Raw genomic sequence first — 19,052 nt, 5'->3', positions numbered from 1 at the left:
TGACCAGGGGTGGGAAAATACTGCTAATAGAAAATGAATTTTTCTCTCTGTTGCCTCCTTTGGCTGACTGGATCAGACAAAAACTGGAGCATCTGGAAAATTCTTTGCATTTTTTGCATGAATAAAGGAGGTATGAGAGAAGAACCAGAGAGCTTCTGCAAAAAACCCCTCTTTTCTAGTCCAGCTGCACTTCTACAAAATAAGCAAAACCTTCTTCCTCTAACGGAGAAACTGGAAAGCACAAACTAATAGTTTTGGCAAACTGGAAGCATTTCCAGCATAGGAAAAAAGTAACTCATTGCAGGGCACATGAGTGACCAACAGTGAGCCTCAGGCTGCTCAGGATATATCTTTTTATCTGCTCCAAACAGAAGCCAGAAGTTGGTATCTCCCTTATCTTGTTTAATGCAGACACGAGGAGAAAACTGCAATCTCCCCATCTGATGTAACTTCTAGAAATCAACATGTACTAAACCAGGTGGTGACCTTTGCACCAAAGTATCTTGGCACAGGAGCCAAGACAAATCTGGGGAAAAGAAATGTTGCAAACTTTTTCAACACTTCATTTCCCCTTTCACCCATTTCCCACTTCTTTTATGGCTAGGTCCTACTGAAACCTTTCCAAATTGCAAAATAGTATAAAGTTAAGATTTGCCCCTCCATCCCCCTACTTAGATTTCTACTCCTACCAAAGCAAGCTGTGCTTCCTTGACACATCATAAGAAAGACTAGCTAAGAAAAGACTCCAGGACCAGTTATTTTTAACCAAAGAATGTTATATACACAACTCTGAGGAACTCACAGCCACAAAAAAGAAAAAAGCATCTGAAGTCCCACTAATGCAGAATTTCACTCTCTATTTCCATGGATAGTCAGCCCTCAGACTTCCTAACAAGTCAATGCATTCAACTTTCAATTACTCCAAAATGTGAATTTCTCATGCAGCTTACCGCTTCCTTGATAATTTCAAATCGCTTTTCATCGATCTCAAAAGTAGCCATTTTCTCAATGATCTTCTTGAGCAAGATATGCTGCTTGTCATTATAACCTTTTACAGAGAGCTATGGAAAAAGTGCATAAGTTGCTTTAAATGTGGAAGATAAAAGAATAAAACCATAACCACGTTTTGCATAATTCAAGGAGCAATACATTTTCAATACTTACGCTAAATTCACCATTACTGAACATTTAATAATTCTTAACTTAAATCCCTTTACCCACCAAAAAGTTACTGACAAATATAATATTGCATATTTGCACAAGAGTTCTAAATGCACAGAATTAATGAAATTTCATGTTGGTGTAAGTAAACTATACTCAGAATACAGATTTTTAATGATTACAATGCTGAGTCTTGGAGTACTGAAATGGTTTTAATTTACGTTTCTCACTTTAGTAATGAAGTCTAGATTCACAGCCTTCTAAAACACTCTCTCCAATTCACTTTCACCCTTATCTCTGTTGTTGATCAAAGAATATTTAGGTGGAAGTAAGCAATACTACAAAAAAGGGGTGCCGTAAACAGCAGCACATTTTATAACCAGGATGCTGCTGAGCTGAAACATCAGGGTAGTTATTCTGCAATTGTAATGATACATTGATCTGATCATACATATTTTTGAAAGTATAAATGAAATAAACTTGCTCATTTTAAAAATAACATAAAACTTTAAAATTACTGTATGATTTCATCAAGCTACAGAAAAATTCTCTGGCAAAAAAAAGGCATTAAAAGGTCATTTTTGCAGGGAAAAACTTCAAAATTTGGTATCTTGAACCAAAGTTGAATCGATTGGAATCAACTGGAATCCAACTGCACAAATCCAATCAAAAAGGAATTTGATTGGATTTGTGCAGTTTAATAATTAAGAGTAAAACTTGACTTTAGAACACAAACCAACATACAGATGGATTTCTGCTTTTCAGAAGGAAGAATTTTTTGTTCTGTAGTTGCTGAAACATAGCTGAACTTGAATGAACTTGAAGAAAAAGTTATCATAAAAGGATTTATGACAAAGGTTGGTATCCTAAATCAGCACAGGAACCCTAAGTGTTCAACAATCACCATGGGTGACTTTTCAGAGTAGCATCTGCCTATGCTCAAAGCATCAGTATAATACAGTTACACTTATTAATTATGAAACTTCTCACACTACAGAAAAGAATACAAGTTCTCAATATTTATAATAACTTTGACTAAAAATGAAGAAAATGACACTTTTTTTTAAAAAGGAATTAACCCTGATCATAGAAACATCAGCAAGCTTTGAAACCATGTTTGCAGTAAGTCAAGTGAATGCAACCAGGAATTAGATTTGTGTTGGATAAAAAAATAAAATTGCAGCACTCTCTCATATAGAAAATGTAAAGTCAATATACAGTACATTCTTCTACTAAAATGCTTTGGAAAAATAACACTTCTACAGGACATTTCAAAAGACATTCGGGAATGTAAGGGTGGTTAACAAAAGCTTTGAACAGAACTTCAAGAGAGACTACTAAAATCTCTTATCATAAATCCCATAGGAGAAGCTGAGTAAGAAATAACCATTTATCATAATATCAGTATTTATCAAGTATTGCCAGCCCTTTATAACAGATTATAAAATATGTGATAAAAACAAAAGAAAAAGGCATAAATATCCAGCATTGCATTCTAATGAACACATGCACAATCCATTTCCACAGCTCACTACAGTAGAATTAGAGAATTATAGCAAAATCTGTAAAGTTGAGGATTCATTCAACAGAAAAGTTAATCTTTTTATACAGAAACCAGCAATAGTACTTTCCAGATTATCATGCAAGCAAGTAAAAATGTGAACCAGAATGCAACAATTGCACTACACGCATGTTCACAAGTCACTGCAATCTTAAACAGGTCACTCAGTACTGATTAAAATACAGTCTTGCACTGCCTTTAATTCATGAGATATATGCAAGGAAAAAAAACCATTAACCATCTCATTTAGAAGTGCAGAAGTCAAATGTTTTCTCCAAGCTCAGCAACTCCCAAACTGTTTCATTTCCTCCTGTGTTTTTTTCTTACTTACAAGTATTGCATTCATTCCTGATGCAATGCCATAGACCAAACCTGAGAGGCGTGCTGCATATGTATACTCTTTTAAATCATCCTTCAATAACCTGATAAACAGGTATGTCATGTTGCAATGGAGAGGATCAGCATAAATGTAGCGACTAACAAAAAGAAAAACAAAAGAAATGCTTTGATACCTCAAGCAGTGACAAGGTAATGGATGAAGAAACATGACTGAAGAGTATGTATATGCAGCCTCATGATCAGTAGTTCTTGAACAGAAAAGCAGAAGTATACTGTTTATTTAATAGCATGAAAAGGGGTCTTTTACCCCATCAGTCAGAAAGTATTGGTAAATATCTGACCAATAAATAGGTAAGCTTGGATTAGGGTTGCCTTTTTTTTAATGGAGGAAGAAATCTTACAACTAATTAATTTCACAAATGATATAAAAATAAAGACGAAAATTTGCTTAGTATGAACTGAAAGACTGTTGAAGACTTTTAACAAAATTCAACTTAAAATTCAAATCAAAGAAAGGATGGTTAATAACCAAGATCAAAAGGACTAACAGCCTTTATTTTTTAAATAGAAGTCCTTCCATCAAATCAATATAAAAATGTTGATGAGTGGAAGTAGTTTTAAGGCTCTAAGCTTTTCCTTGATTTGGGTACTTACATACATCCCATAGATGGTATTTTGGAGATCATAGTTCAAGCCAGCTAGTTCTGCTGCATATGCATACTCGTTGAGGGAGTCTTTGAGTAGTTCAAGGTACAAATAGGCCATGTTACAATGCAAGGGATCCACGTAAGCAAATGGGCTGGAAGAAAATGTTGAAAGTAAAATATGCAGTTTAAAATTATTTTTCTGTTTCTTTTGGCCTTTTAAGTTTGATCTGAAGGAAACAGTATTTTCTGTGATTTTATGCTGATGGATCCCATTATGAAGGATTCCTATTTCAAAGCCAAATATGAACATACCTGAAAAGATTTACTTAGCTTGCTTATGGTTTGATGCCTAAATACAGTCAAGATCCCAGACATAGTCTATTCATGCTCATAAATCAAGACATGTTTTATTTACATGGCTGCACAGTCAGAATTCACCAGGAGTAAAAGAAACTAAATATACCAACATAATTTAACAGACGAAATGAAAGTCCACGTACTGAACATTAAATTAATTAATACTCATACACGATCAGTTTCTATTACAAAAATTAGGAGTTCAACAATTTGAGGTATGAAAATACGCAGTACATGCCAAGTTCAGCTCTGGAGACAAGTCTGACATACCCATTTTCTTACTACCGTAATTTTTTGTGTTATCTTTTTAATGGCAGTAACTCTCCAAAACCTACTGCTGCATTAGAAGCACGTGATCACACACAACACTGTCACAAATTTCTCAAAAAGAGAAATGCAACTCAAAGACTCAAGCCATGTTTCAGCTGTGCTAATTGTTACATACCTGTGTGTTTTAAAGATTTGGAAAGTCAAGCCAAGTCATGCGTACTATATGTATTTCTAAAGTCTCTGAAGTGCCTGTAAATTCACTACCAATTTCATGGAAATAATCAACAGTATCTGAAGCATTTGCTGTCAGGATATGGCTTGCAATTCAAACTCGTGCTACTGGCATTTCTTTTCCTGAAGCAGTCAGATATTCAGAGACCTGCTATTACATTTGTTTACACCTATACAGCAGGGTATTTCACTGTGAATATCAACATTAACTTAGTAAAGCAAGGATCACACGACCACAACACACAAACCGATAACTTTAAAACACATTGCAAAGGTATTTTTAAGAAGGTTCCTCATAGCTTTTACCTTCTCCTTCCTTTTAGGCTAAGGAAGCACAGAAAGGGATTTTAACAAACTAAATAAATAATTTTAAAAATATCTATTTGAGAAGCACAGCCTGCTGTAGCCTGAAATCTTAATCCAGATTAAACAAACAGGTCAGTAAAAAAGACAAAAGGAGTGGTATTTGCGTTTCTCCCTACAATGAGATTTCCCCAAACTGAGCAATTTCAATACGCCCAATGATATAAATCCAATTACTATTGAATTTTTAAATTAAGATCAAATTCAAAGCAAAATGTAGGTCAATCCTATAAACCTTCCTCCAAACTCACTATATTATTTAGCATTTTGGTACTAGAATACAGACTTAATCAGTTTGAGTGATTACTATGTCTGTATCAGTTATAAATTCTGTATTCTCACTTAGCTGGCAAAGGCCAACTGGAAGTTTTGAAAAAAATCACAGCTACTAGATCATTAATCCTCAAGTGAAAAGTAACAGAAAACAATTATTACAACACTGTTCTGGGAGTTGCTTCCTATTACTGACAGTTTTGTAAACAAATGCTTATTTCTAGTTTACCTTTTTTTTTTTACTAGACTCAAAGAAGTAGAACAACTCAATCACTAATGATGCATTTAAAAAATGTCAAGTCTAGCCTTTTCCTCTTTCAAACAGCTGTTAAGTGACAGAGCTGGAATCAACACTGAAGTGCTGAGTTTCTACCTTTAAAGAATTTTCAAAACATCAGCACATTACATGGTTGTTTTACTTTCTTTAAAAAAAGGATACTTATTGAGTTCTTAAGTTGCAATTCACACAAATGCAAAAGCTTATCATCCTCTTTTAGGCTGGGCAGTAAGTCAGATGTTTTTAGTGTGATGTTTCTTTAACACAAGGAACCACCCTGTAAGGATTTTCAGTTTTGGAACAAGGTGATTCCAAGAGGTTCATATACTCATTCTTCCTGTGGGATTTGTGTATTTAAGGGAGAAAACAACCTCATCAACTTCCTCTCAATTTATCTACACAGCAACTGCTGCTATAACACCTGGACCAGGAATTCTTTCTATGCTTCACATTGATCAGGGCTGCAAGGCAGGAAAAATCCTCCTAGGTTGTTTTTTTTTTTTTATCATACTGAAGCAGCCTCTAGTGTGAACAAACTCTTGCAATCCACTAAAAGGCAGCACATGCTTCATATTCTGATCTAGAGCTGAGGCTAAAACTTTCTGTGAAAACCCATGTCATTGAGATGGCTTTATTCACCAATTCACTTGGTCCCAAGAGAGATGAGTGATTCCATCAAGTCTCATGAATAAACACTCTACATTTCACCATTTCCACCAATAGCCATTAGCGTGACCAAACAGAGACAGATTCACCAAGCACCGTTTTTAAGTATCAAAACCGGGCAAACCTCCTTACAACACCTTTTAGAAGTGATGCACCCAATATTGTCAAAATCTCCTCTCTCCTGCTCACATACAATTACCACCTCATTTTTAAGGAAAAGGAAAGAACCCTTGCTCCAAGCCCTAAGAAAAAAGCCAGCTCTCCACCTGGAACTGTTCCTAGGAGGAAAGAGGCAAGTCATTCCATTACAATGGTCAGTAAAGCTCAAAGTACTTCTGGGCTTTTATACGGGCTCACTGAGATGAAAGCACAACTCTAACTGGGAAATACCATCTCCACAGGTATAGCTGAGACATCTCTGCTTGTTGCAGGAGGGTTGGACTAGACCTTTACAGGTCCCTTCCAACACAAACAATTCTATGATATTGTGTGTATGTGGAGACATTTATACCTTTGTGTGCTCTACGTAAACCAAATTACTATCTTTTATTCATTCACAAACTATTAGAGACTGGACCACTTACAGTTCACCTGAATTGATTTAAAAAACCACCGCAACTATAAACTCAGTGTCCATCAGTAAAATCCTTCATTGGATTTTGGCCAAACATAGTACAAGGAAAAGCCACGAAGAATGAACAAGGAAGGCAAAGCACTGCAGCTATTGTTCTCTGAGTAAGAGATGGGGAGTTACCGTTTTGCTCCTCCACTTCCTGACACACCGAAGTTGAAACAGTTGTAACATCTGGCCTGTGGTTTCAAAAAGCAAAAAGAGAAAATGCCCAGGCAACCTATTTTCCCCAACTAGTACCAAAACCAGTACCAAGACATGACACACTCTGAAAAAAACCTCTGTAAATCTTTCTCCTGCAATAAAAATTTCAAGTGGTCTCTCAAAACAAGAATTCAACAGTGCATCTACGGGAGCCCCCAAAATGGCCCTTCTAGCAAATAACTTAATTAGGCAAAAGGAGAGTCCCTGAATTTTTTCTAGCTTTCAGCAGTTCTACACAGAAACATCTGCACTCTAAAAACAGCAGTATTTTTTTAAATTGAAATGTTAGAAATTTATTACTTGAAAGGAGCATTAAGAAGGTCCATCATTGCCACGCTCACTTAAAAAAGAAACATTATCTTCCTACGATGAAAATCATGCAAGACCAGAATTAACATTACATCATTCTATCATACATCTTGAGGTCAGAGGCAAACATTCATTGGTAATACAGACAATGCTCTTCTAAAAATGAAATACAATCTGTTACGGGTGTCAGTTAAGTAAAATCCCAAAATTTTAAGCACTTTTTAAACTGGTTTGCATTATGCAAATGAAAACAGGATTTGAGCCTAAAACCATTATGAGAATAGCATTTCATAAAGAAAAAACATCTTAAAATAGCTGTGATTTAGTAATTAATTTTAAAATACACAATTATTTCTAAAGAGGGCTATTGCAATATGTAGTGGGTTCTATTGGCGGGTATATTGCAGCAATAGCAAATAAAATATAAAAAGAAAATTTGGCTTGAAAGTATTTTTAGATAAACTTTTCCTGTTAATATAGAAGAAGCACATCCAATTTCTTGCTACTCAATTACTGCGTATTTTAGATGATGCTACTCAATACTGCATATTCCTGCTATTTAAGCCTTATTACATATTCAAAGTAAGGATGAAGATTCTAAAGTGTCAATACATGCAAGAAAGTCTTTGCTGAAGAAACACAGATTCCCACTAAAGAAGAAACTTTTGGAGACTACTTTATGTGACATAGTTAACATTGCATACCTGAAAAATTCAAAGTTGAGACAAGCTTTTGGCAAAAAAAATTTGTCATCTTGCTTGAACCATAGTTTGCTCATAGCAGTGTCCTGTGTCAAGAAAAGAGGTTTTAAGTCATCTCACTTTTAATTGCAATATACGTCACTATTTAAAAAAAGTCTATTCACCACTTCAAATTGTCGCTTAGAATTATCCCCTTAAATTCATATTGCTTGAATTGCTATGTTCAATATATAAATATAGATATATTCAATATATTTTGAGATCATTAAATGACACTTCTCTCCCTTTTTCCATGCAATCACAGGCATTCTCCATACAGTTACAAAACAATAGCCTTGTCTACACACTCGACTTACTCAACACTGGTCAAAAAAATTAAGAGTGGCAGTCACCCTCCGGCTGAATAAACAGCTCTACTGCTATTTTTATCAATTGTTGACACACTTTCAAAAGGGCAGAGAGAGTTCAAGCTGTATCTAGATTCACTTTCATAGGAACACAAATTGTCATAATCCAAAGTTCAGCAAGAATGAACTTTCTACTGTCTTTGTAGCAATATATTGAAGTTTTGTACTTTTTTGTTTACTATACTTTGGAATATGAGATGATTTGTATTTTAAAAAAGAGAGGAATTAAATTCTAACTTCCCAGAAGGTTAGGCAGCAAACATGACAAATACAGACAGTCTACCTTGACAAGGGCAGGGTACTGCGTTGCATCTTTTTCCAATGGCAAGATCTCAAAGTTTGTAGGAATAAACTCATTCTTCATTGGAAGCTTGAATTTCCCATTCAGGTCAGCATTTTGCCATTTCTAGATCAACAGGAGAAACAATGAGGCTATGGCAATTTCTGCTTAATTAAAGCATATATGTGCTTATTTATTCTATGATGGAACAAAAAATCTAAAAATGCACTCCACTACCTTATGTGTAAATACTATTAAGATAACAGGGCAAGAAAGAAACAGCTGGGAAAACAAGCTGGAGTAGGCTATCTGCAGGATGAATTGCTCTTAGAAGAAGGATGACAAAAAGTAATTTTGAAAAGTTTACAGTAGAGACGAAGGTGGGTTTACATCTTACATTTTCTGCTGTCATGAACTGTAAATTAAGATATTAAACTAAACACTTAAACAAGAATTCTAATAAAGCACATAAGTATGGTCAAGCTAAAGGAAGTGTTTCTATGCAATGTTTTCAGAGCACACTCAGAAGGTCCAATTCAGCCCTAAGGTACATTTTACAGACATATCTTCTTAGAAGATTAGAACAATAACAAGTTTCAGTAAGCATTTACCCACCTTTTTTTGAGTTTTGATTTTTACAATCTCATTTAACTAGCAAAACATACTTGCTTTCTATGTTGCAAAAACTAACTTCAGAAACAGTTACATATAATAGTTTTAAAAAATTACTTGTTAAAGTACCGATCAGTTCATTAACATAGAATAGAGAGTTTTAAGTTTTTAAAAGTTAATGCTTACATTGTTAAGCAGCCACTGCATATTAGGGATCTTCTACAGAGAAAACAGTATAACATTCCCGGTACTTAACATGGTTTATAACCATTAAAATATATCCAACCTATGTAATAAATATTTGAAAACTAAAAACTAATGTAAGAGTCTTACTTCCTTTAACATTAAACAGACTCAGTGTATGATTTTCATGCTATGAAGAGCAGCAGATTTAAGTTCCCCCTTCAACTAAATGGAAAATTAGACTAAGGATTTACCACTGACTTTCATCTGCAGATATTCTAATGTTACAAATTTTAACATGCCTTAATAACTTCATCGGAAATTGCTTCTTGTTTGTACTGTGTTCCATACCAGTCCTCTGTTCGATCAGTTTTTCCTTCAAAAGACTTGGAAACTATTGCAACTCTGAAAACAAAGAGACAAAGCACTTTGGCATGAATGTGTCTGAAAAAAGACTCAGAGAAATTATTCCAAGCACTGTTTCTGCTCCATCACCAAATACCTTTACTTCTGCAAACAGTCCCTAGACAATTACAAGGTACAACAGCAAGTATAAGTATACTGAACTACATGCTAAGGTTAACCATGATATCAGGTTACCAGAGTCATTTAATGTCACTGTTTATTTCTAAAGTGTTACAACCTAGAGTTACACACCAGTAGTGCTGCATGCAATTTCTATTTTTTAGACTCTGTTGTTGTTCCAGAAAACAGAAAGCAGTTCTTGCAGTCTTCTAAAAAACTCATGAAGTGATTCTGTTTTACATATCACCTGTATCAACACCCAAATATGTGAAAATACTGATTAGAGAAATTTTATTCTAGTCCTAGTGTCACAGAATCATAGATAACCTCAAGTTAAAAGAGACCCCTAAGGATCATCACATTCAACTCCTCGCTTCTTGCAGGACTACCTAAAACTAAACCATGTGACTAAGAGCATCATCCAGGTGCTGCCTGAACTATAGAACACACCCAAAAAAGAAGAAATCCAGAATAAAGAAAATTACAAACTTATCAGTATTTTTTAGTAGTCTACGTGATAGGTATCAAGAAAACTCCTCTAATTCTATTAAACAATCTACAACACAAAAGAGTATTCAATGGAAGTGGCTACCTTCAAGAGTAAATAGATGTTTCTAAGAAATCTGAAATAGTCAAAAAGGTAGCACAATTACCTGTTCTCCTGGGCATGGCTGAACACCTGCCTGCCCATGGGAAGCAGTGAATTAATTCCTCGCTTTGCTCTGTGCACAGCTTTTGCTTTCCCTATTAAACTGTCTTTATCTCAGCCCACAAATTTTCCAGCTTTTACCCCTTCTGATTCTCTCCCTGATCCCACTGGTAGGTGAGTGAGCGAGTGGCTGTCTGGGGCTTGGCTGCTGGCTGGGGTCAAACCACAACACAGGTACAAAGTTGCCATGAGATTACAAAAACCATGAAGTCTCTTAGAATTTCAGAGCAACCTACCAGGTCTTTTTGTGCATAAATAAATAATAAAAATAAGACAAAGATGTGAGAGCTTTAAGTGAAAAAACTATCCTGATAAAATTCCAATAATCATATGGTTAGAGCAGCAAGACAAAGATGTTTTATGCTAGAATATACTTTTAAATATGTCTGTTATTCGACATTTCCTCCTCCTACCCTTCTTCAACATACTGATGCTCAAGCAGTAGTGACAATCCAAGCACCCAAACATTTCCTGCACAAACATAGTAAAATTCAAGAGCTAAAAATAATTGTATACTCACTGTATAGAAAATAAAACTGTGGAAATCAAAATTGTAATTCTTCAAGCAGTTCTGCTTCAAGAAATCCTCCTGCCTTCCCTTTATCCCAAATCACTACTGGAATGATTACTGACATTTTGAGCTGTCAAAAACATACCCACAATAATAGAAACTAATCAAAAGGCATTTTGTCTGCCCAAGAATTACAGCTTAAGACAAGACCAACAGGAAAGATGACCAGGACACAAGAAGAGGGGAAGAGAAGCACCCCAGGTAGAAATACTATGCCATGCAGGTATTTCAGTACATTGCAATCCATCTCTAAAATCACCAATTATGTAATGTTACTTTTGTTTTTCGTTTCCCTGTTGTCCTGTATGGCACTATGAACATCCATATGATATGATTTAAGACAGTGTGGAAATGAACCAGGAAAGCAAGACAGGCAATCAGGTAATCTTCAACAGCACCTGCTTAAAGTATATTTAGACACAACCAGTGCAATTATGCTTGATCCATTCATGGATATGGAACACAACAAACTAAAAATGCAATTTACTTCTGTATATACATTACTGTATGTGTAACCGGCTGTGGTCCCCAATTTCAAAAACAAGCACAGCTTCTATACTGTGATACATATTTACTAAATACTATCTTGTTTTTCACTCTCCTGAAATCTAAATTTAATCTACAATTGAGATATCCACAGGACAATGTTACTTGGGAAGAGAATGTGTACTTTAAAATTAATGTACTTCCACGAAAGATTATCAACTATTATACTCCAGATCTACGTAACAAAAGTCAAGGTTCTAAGGTTGAAAAAGTAATCGAGTTAGAAAACTTAGTCAGTATTTGTGACATTAATAAAAAACGTGTCAAAGCAAGTTTATTCTTATAAAAGATTAATTGATTTTTTTAGGACCTAATTTAAACTTGTCTTCCAAATTATGATATTGTCAAACAATGGGAAAAATTATTTCTATCTCATTCAAACACATAACATAACGTGACTGAGACAAAAATAGCAAAAGCCTACATTTGTTCATAGATGAACAACGTTCCCTCACAACCATTAGTAAAACTGATGTGAGGCAACACCTGCTATTCAAAGCCACTCACTTATAAATGCCCCCAGAAACCAGAGTAAGGGGAAACTACATGCAGAGAGATGCTGCTGGGGTGCAGCGCTCTGATCGCTCTGCAGAAGCACAAGTTATTTCTTAGGGTTCAGTAAAACTAAGTTGCTACAAAGGATTTGTAGGGGGAAATAAGTGAATAAAATCGTGATTTTCAAAATTGTTGCTCAGATCCAGGCAACTAAAACCAAACACATACATTTCTAGCATGTTTACCTTCAGGGGTGAGCATCACCAACTGCACTGAGATAACTTTGCTCAGAGTCTGTGAAATTCCAGTAGTTAGAAATCTCTCTATCAACATTTTTGGCATTCATTTTATTTTTCTTCCCTCTAGGATAGTACTAGTGCTGCACTTCTGCTATCAAGAGAGGAAAAAAGCCCACTTACTATCCAGGGGAAAATGTTCTTTAGCTGCTTAATCTGGTGAGTCACTATCTTTTTAAATTTTAATAAGAGCATTTATTTTGCAGATGTTGAAGGGAAAAAATGTCTTGGAAATGATAGGAAAATAACATTTTTCAACTAAGATTGCAACACATGCCAAGTCTACTCCCTTATCTTCACAGATGGCTGGTAAAACCCAATACAGTTTGAACAAGTAAAAATGATACTTACATTTTAAAATGTTTCGCTCTTAGGGGAATTAAGGCACTAAATGCAACAAGTAGTGCATGGGGGTGGGAGGAGAATATGAACACTTCCTGTTATGGTTCAGTCAAACGGAAGTACATGTGCATACTTACTACCATCAGTATGAATTTTTTTTCATACTTTTTAAACTCAAAGTTTGTTAAGAAAATAATAGTTGAAAAACTGTACTTTTGAAAAAGACATTAAATGCAGTTACTACAATACAACTATGCCAAGAAGTCCTTAGTATAGGTGAATGAAAAGGAAATTATAAATAAAACCAGAATACAAAGGAAAAATTCAAATCAATGCCAACTGAACCACCTCAAGACAGAATGCATGCAAGGCATAAAAAGAAAAAATCAAGAAAAACATGAAAACAATTCCAAACAACAGACAAAGTTAGGATGTGGCACATAATAATTCTTTCATAAAAAGGAGAACAGAAAGGTAAACAAGAGGATACATATCAGTAAATGGTGGATAACCAAACATATAGATATTTAAAGCAGATGTGCACAGGTTTTTTTATTAGTATATAAAATTGCTCAAGAAAAGATGAAAGAAGGGAGCAGGCTACCAGATTAATAATTCATTACATTCATATAGATACAGATGTAATTTTTTTAAAACGTTAACACAAAGGGATGCTTTTATTAACATCTGTAATCTCAACTCATTCTTCAAGAGAGCCCACCAAAAATAAAATCCACAGTGGCTTTCTTTAATCTTTGTAATGTACCATGAAATCACTTACAGTAATACTTAAACAAGTTTCCCCTTCCCAAGATAATGTATCTTGCCAGAAATTTAAAATAAAAGATACTATAAAATTATATTCCCTGTTATATTATACTATACTTCGAAGGATCCTAGTTAAGTAGAAGATTTTTTAAATTGCAGTTCATTTCATTCTACTTCTAATTTCACAGGATAAGTGCTTAAAATACATCTAAAAGGAATATAGTACTATATACAAGTTAGTATTTTCCTTCAATCAAATGAAAGTAGGAAATTCTGATTAGCTCAGATCTTTAAACATCTGATGCCCCAAATAAAAAATTTAATTCCCAATTAAAATTGACTTATACTTTTAAATCCAAGTAAAATCAGCTTCCACAGAAGCTACAAAGAGGCATAACCATAACTTTTTAGTCTACACTGAAAAAAATGTATCATCTAGGGCAGCAGGAAAAAGCAACGTGACACTCGGGAATCTTAAATTTGGGTTGATGTTTTGGGTTTCTTTTTTAAGTTATACTTCCTTGAGAATACAAATAGTCTGAATATGGAGAGAACTAAAATGTGAATGTATAGTTGTTGTGGTAAAGACAAACACCAACACAGCCTTAGTCTACACATAATAAGCAACAGGATTATCATTACTCTGACCATATACCATTCAAACTCAAAGCATGCCTGCTGCTACATCATTACAGACCTGCAGGCCTCATTCCATCCATGTTAGACTTGCACTGCTTTGCTGAATTTGGATGCTAAAAATGCATTTAATCAGTCTTTGGACAGTCTCCAAGTTGTACATATTTTTATTTAAGCCACAGCAGGACAGCTGTCAGCATAGCTATGGGCACTTGAGCTTCAGAGAAGTAACCCACTTGTATTTATTATCTTTAAGCCCTACTAAAATCTCTGCAACAAAGACAATATATAATTTCTTTAACAATTAACTGAAGAGGCTATAAAAACAGATTTATTCCAGTTCTGGAAGTCCTTTTTTTCTCCCAATATTTAGCACCCTTTTTATCCAAAATTTTTAAATTACGTATTTCTTCATCTATTAAATTACATATATTTCTTAAGCAGGTAAAGTGAAGAGATAAGATAATTAGTCCTGAAGGAAGATTAAACATCACATACAGCATCCAAAAACCACCAGCTAGAAGAAAGCAAGGTGAGACATATGACATTTAAAGCCCACAATTACAGAGACCCACCGAAGTTACTAATGACCAATTCTGAAACACCTATGTCCATTATCTGAAGGATCAAATTATTATTTATAGTTGCTTAATATACCAAAGTTCATCTTCAGTTCATATTTGTTCTAGGTATGTTCCATCCTGAAAAAAATCTAGTTTTTATTTAAAATTAATCTGCAATTAGCAAGGGTGGAGAAAATGTCCATTTACCAAAAGTCACTTTGTCAAACGGGAGAAGACTGATGTAACCTTACAAAACTACTACAGGAAGATACATATGACAGTAAGCCATTACTTTCTTTGGTTACTAATGTTTCAAGAATGCTACAGCTAAATTCTGTATCTTTTTAGAATGACTATTTCCATGCCAATTAGATTCTTGCTCATCTTGCTCTTTTATTATCCAACCCCCCTTTATTTCAGCAGTGGACAAAGAGGAATGCAGAATTGCCAGGTGCAGATATGGGCCTATGTTACCTACAGCAAAAGAACATTGGGAAATGGATGTTTGCTATGTAACTGAAAAAACTACATCACATTCTTCTAAAAATCATCGTCACTATTCTTACACTACAGGCCACATTCTATAGACTTGAATTTTCTCCCTCTACCAGTATTCTCTACACTTTCCTTTCTCACACCAGTAACTTTTGAACAAGGTTCACTGTGGCTATCTTATGCTGAAGAACTGTCAGCTGGAAAGAGCATCAAAAGATTGGCACAGCCAGCAACAGGAGTAACACAGAACATGAGTGTGAGTGGTCTGTAGCATCCAGTAGCATCAGACAAGCTGAAGAATCTATGAATGTATTCATTTCTTCCAGCAATTTTTCAGTGTTTTAAGTAAGAAGGTGCTTTGTAAGTTCTCTGGGTAGTAACAAAGACACAATTTACATAATGAATAAGATAATGCTGACTATTTTCTTGCAATGTTAAGAGCTATGCTTCAAAGCTATGTGAAGATATAATAAACATCAGATCTCATTAACACCTGCAGCTTCTTTACTACATCAGCAATAGCTCAGGTTTACCTATTACTTGTAAGCAATTCTAAAACCAGTTAAAAGTTCACATTCATGTGGAATTTGGTAAAGCTTTCTACAGAGAACAAGTAATTAAACATTCTCTATGTTAATTACTAAAAACTGTTTGTATGTTAGAGGAATCAAATTTTAGAGAACTTGGGTGGTATAGCAACATGAAAATACATTCAAAATAGACAAGTATTAAATACTTTAGGAAAGAGAACGGGAAATTTTCCTTAAAGTACTGTTTGTTCAAAATCTGATCTCTTGACATAATCAAGCTTCAGCTGAAGTATCCCACACACATTACACCCAGATGCACACCCACACACAAAGATATAGGCCCTTCTTTAAAGGGCATTAATTACTATGGCAACTACTGTTGCTGATACAGGCAACTCCATTTATTCTATCATTACTTGCATATGCCTAGAAACACCAGAACCCTATGACATTTGCAAACACAGTTCACAACCCAAGTTTATCTGACTTTATCCAATAATTATTTGAAATATATCAACCTTAGAAAATAAATTAACATATATCTAAGACTTACTCATACAAAGAAACATAGTGAAGATTTTTCAATCACATTTCTTTTGGAGCTGCAAGAGACACCTAAGATTTTGTGTTTCCATTAGTTTATCTGCTTTCTTATAATGTCTGTGTTAAAATAAAATTTAACTTACCGAACATTTTCTGGTCTCAATTTATCCAGTACCATCTCTATTAAATCAGGCCTGAATTCTTCAAGTAAATATTCAGCAGCCAATACTTCTTCTATAGGATAATACTAAAAAACAAAGCCAAGGAATATGTAGATGAGTTAAACAAAACTAAGCATGAAAAAGCTACGGTTCAGTACAGGAAACAAAAGCAAACACTTCTGGTCACTAAATCTGTATTACCTTGGTAATTTCAAATTAGGAGTGTGTAAGATGTTTTAAAATCTCTCTCAAAACTAAAAAAGAGGGAGTAGCATTCTAACTATGCAATCATATTTCTCACGTATTAGGCAATTTTATATACTGTATATTTATGATTCTTCTCTCTTGGAATATTTTATGTCTCAATATAGAAAGTCACCCACCTCTAAATAGTATTTTGACTAAAGTAAAAATAATATGGTAAATGCTGACCCCTGCAGGATATTTCTAAAGATAGAAGAATACCAAGTACTCACTAGAGTGCATTTGGGGAAAACAAAACATAAATAAGCAAAATAAAACAAACAAAGAAACAAAAAATATAGTTTTTTTTAGAACTCTCTAATAATTCAATTCCTATTTACAGTAATTTAAAGGAAACTATATTTCAATATCTAAAAGCATAATAAAACTTTAAACACTTTTAATTCTAACATTTTTTATTTAGGGCCAAACTGAAAATCTCTTAAGGTACATGGCAATTTAAGAAGGAAAAAAAATAGTTAAAACTCATCTGAAAATTATTAATGTGGTTGAGAGGAGAACTTTCTTGATAAACACCTGTTTACCAAGGGAAAGTTACCAGGTGACATAGGCACCGAGTAGTTTGCCATACAGGTGTACTTTTTCAACCAGAAAGCAAAATGGCTTTCTGAATTACAGACATTATACAAAAAATTACAGTGGAATGACTTCCAGAACAGAGAGTAACTCACAAAAAGGATTCTGGAAAAGAGAAAGGGTTGTGGGGGTGGAGATCAAGGACAATGAACCAAGCCTATGTTATAAAAAATTCAAATGTGAATGCTAAAGATCCAGAATTTGATGCTCATTTAACTACTAAAGCAGAGTGAAAATTACCATTCATACTGCAAAGCAATGCAAAAGAAAGGCAGTAAAAAAAAAAAAAAAAAAAAAAGAGTCCTGATTCAATACCCTGCTCTTTGGAACACTGCTGGCAACTTCCTGGCCTGATTTTTGGAGACAGCAATTGTAATCAGAAATGATCCAACAAACAGGAGCCACTGAAAGACTGTTTCAGAAGTCAGAACTCCATCTCTTAGAGATTTTAGGCATTTGACAGAACCAAAGCAAGCGACAGCATCCCAAGCAGGAGCTCTTTAAATATCCATTTACATGTTTTCAGCCAAGTCTAATGCTTTTTAGCAAACAGAAAGAAAATTTGAAAATTAAAGATCATTATTTTAGACTTTACAGATTAAAGGTCTACAACTAGTAACAGTAATTCCTGCAAAGCAAACAAAAATTTCTCTGAATAGATGCAGACACTAGCTATGCAATGAAGAATGGCTGCAAAAAGTTATAAAAGTTGCATAATTTCACTAGACAAAAAAAACCTCAACAAACCTATCCAAATCTTCCATTTGTGCAAAATGAGGGAATTTTGTAACAAGTATTAAAGACCAAGTAAAAGCTACATGATTATTCTTTCAGTACCAATATGCAATCATATCAATAAAGTCAAGCATTTGTAATTTGCAATCTTAATACAAACATTTCTGCTTACTGCAGTATTTCAACACTGCGAACTAAGGAACACAGTGTTTATGATAAAATATTATTTCTCTAATACTGCCCTGGAGAACACTCAGCTACCAGCCAAACACAGTGGCAAGGTACATATGTCTTAAAAAACACTGAAACAGATCAAACAGCACCTCCAGTTACTGTATTATCAGTTCTACCTAGTGCAGAAGTATAAAACGGTAGAGTGAACAGAATGTGACTTATTGACTGCCAAAACTAAGGCCTATGCAGCATACAAGAAGTGCAAAGGACCTTTGCAGATGCCTGTATTTATTAAGTGGATAATCAAACATACTGCTAAATGATTGTTAAAAAATCCACCCAAACAAAAACGACCTCCTCCACTTACATGCAACATTCCTCCAAGCTTTGAAGTGTAACCTCGTGGTCGCTCCTTATCTTTAAACCTGAATGCTACAGCATTTAGATCCTAGAAAACAATGTACAAATGATCAAAGAGTATAAATTAAAGCCTATTTTAAGAATAATTACTGGCTACTTAATTCCTTTTTATAATGAAAGAAAAGGAAGTACTTTGCTGTATCCATGTTATAGCAGTTAGACAAGTACCTAACACAAGTTTTCAGTAATATTCAAGTTGCATCAAATTCACAAGCAATTTGTGATAGTCTC

At 34.5% G+C, this 19,052-nt stretch overlaps 1 protein-coding gene across 4 annotated transcripts in view; it reads right to left on the bottom strand.

The window, feature by feature from the left end:
• The window catches only part of IDE (insulin degrading enzyme), a 55,123-nt gene that overhangs the window by 17,617 nt on the left and 18,454 nt on the right, over positions 1-19,052 (bottom strand). For 3 of the 4 annotated variants that reach the window (XM_069019714.1, XM_069019712.1, XM_069019716.1), the window contains 7 exons: positions 18,769-18,849; positions 16,635-16,738; positions 9,775-9,877; positions 8,681-8,803; positions 7,994-8,076; positions 3,716-3,860; positions 951-1,061 (listed from right to left, as the gene is read on the bottom strand). In XM_069019714.1, the coding sequence (XP_068875815.1) occupies positions 951-1,061; positions 3,716-3,860; positions 7,994-8,076; positions 8,681-8,803; positions 9,775-9,877; positions 16,635-16,738; positions 18,769-18,849 (750 nt within the window). Of the gene's footprint in view, positions 1-950; positions 1,062-3,053; positions 3,199-3,715; positions 3,861-7,993; positions 8,077-8,680; positions 8,804-9,774; positions 9,878-16,634; positions 16,739-18,768; positions 18,850-19,052 lie in introns of all 4 variants that reach the window. The other variant, XM_069019713.1, reaches the window with a different exon arrangement.

The sequence above is a fragment of the Aphelocoma coerulescens genome, chromosome 6 (assembly GCF_041296385.1).
Source record: "Aphelocoma coerulescens isolate FSJ_1873_10779 chromosome 6, UR_Acoe_1.0, whole genome shotgun sequence".
In the NCBI taxonomy this organism is placed as follows: Eukaryota; Metazoa; Chordata; class Aves; order Passeriformes; family Corvidae; genus Aphelocoma; species Aphelocoma coerulescens.
This window is presented reverse-complemented; position numbering and strand designations above follow the sequence as displayed.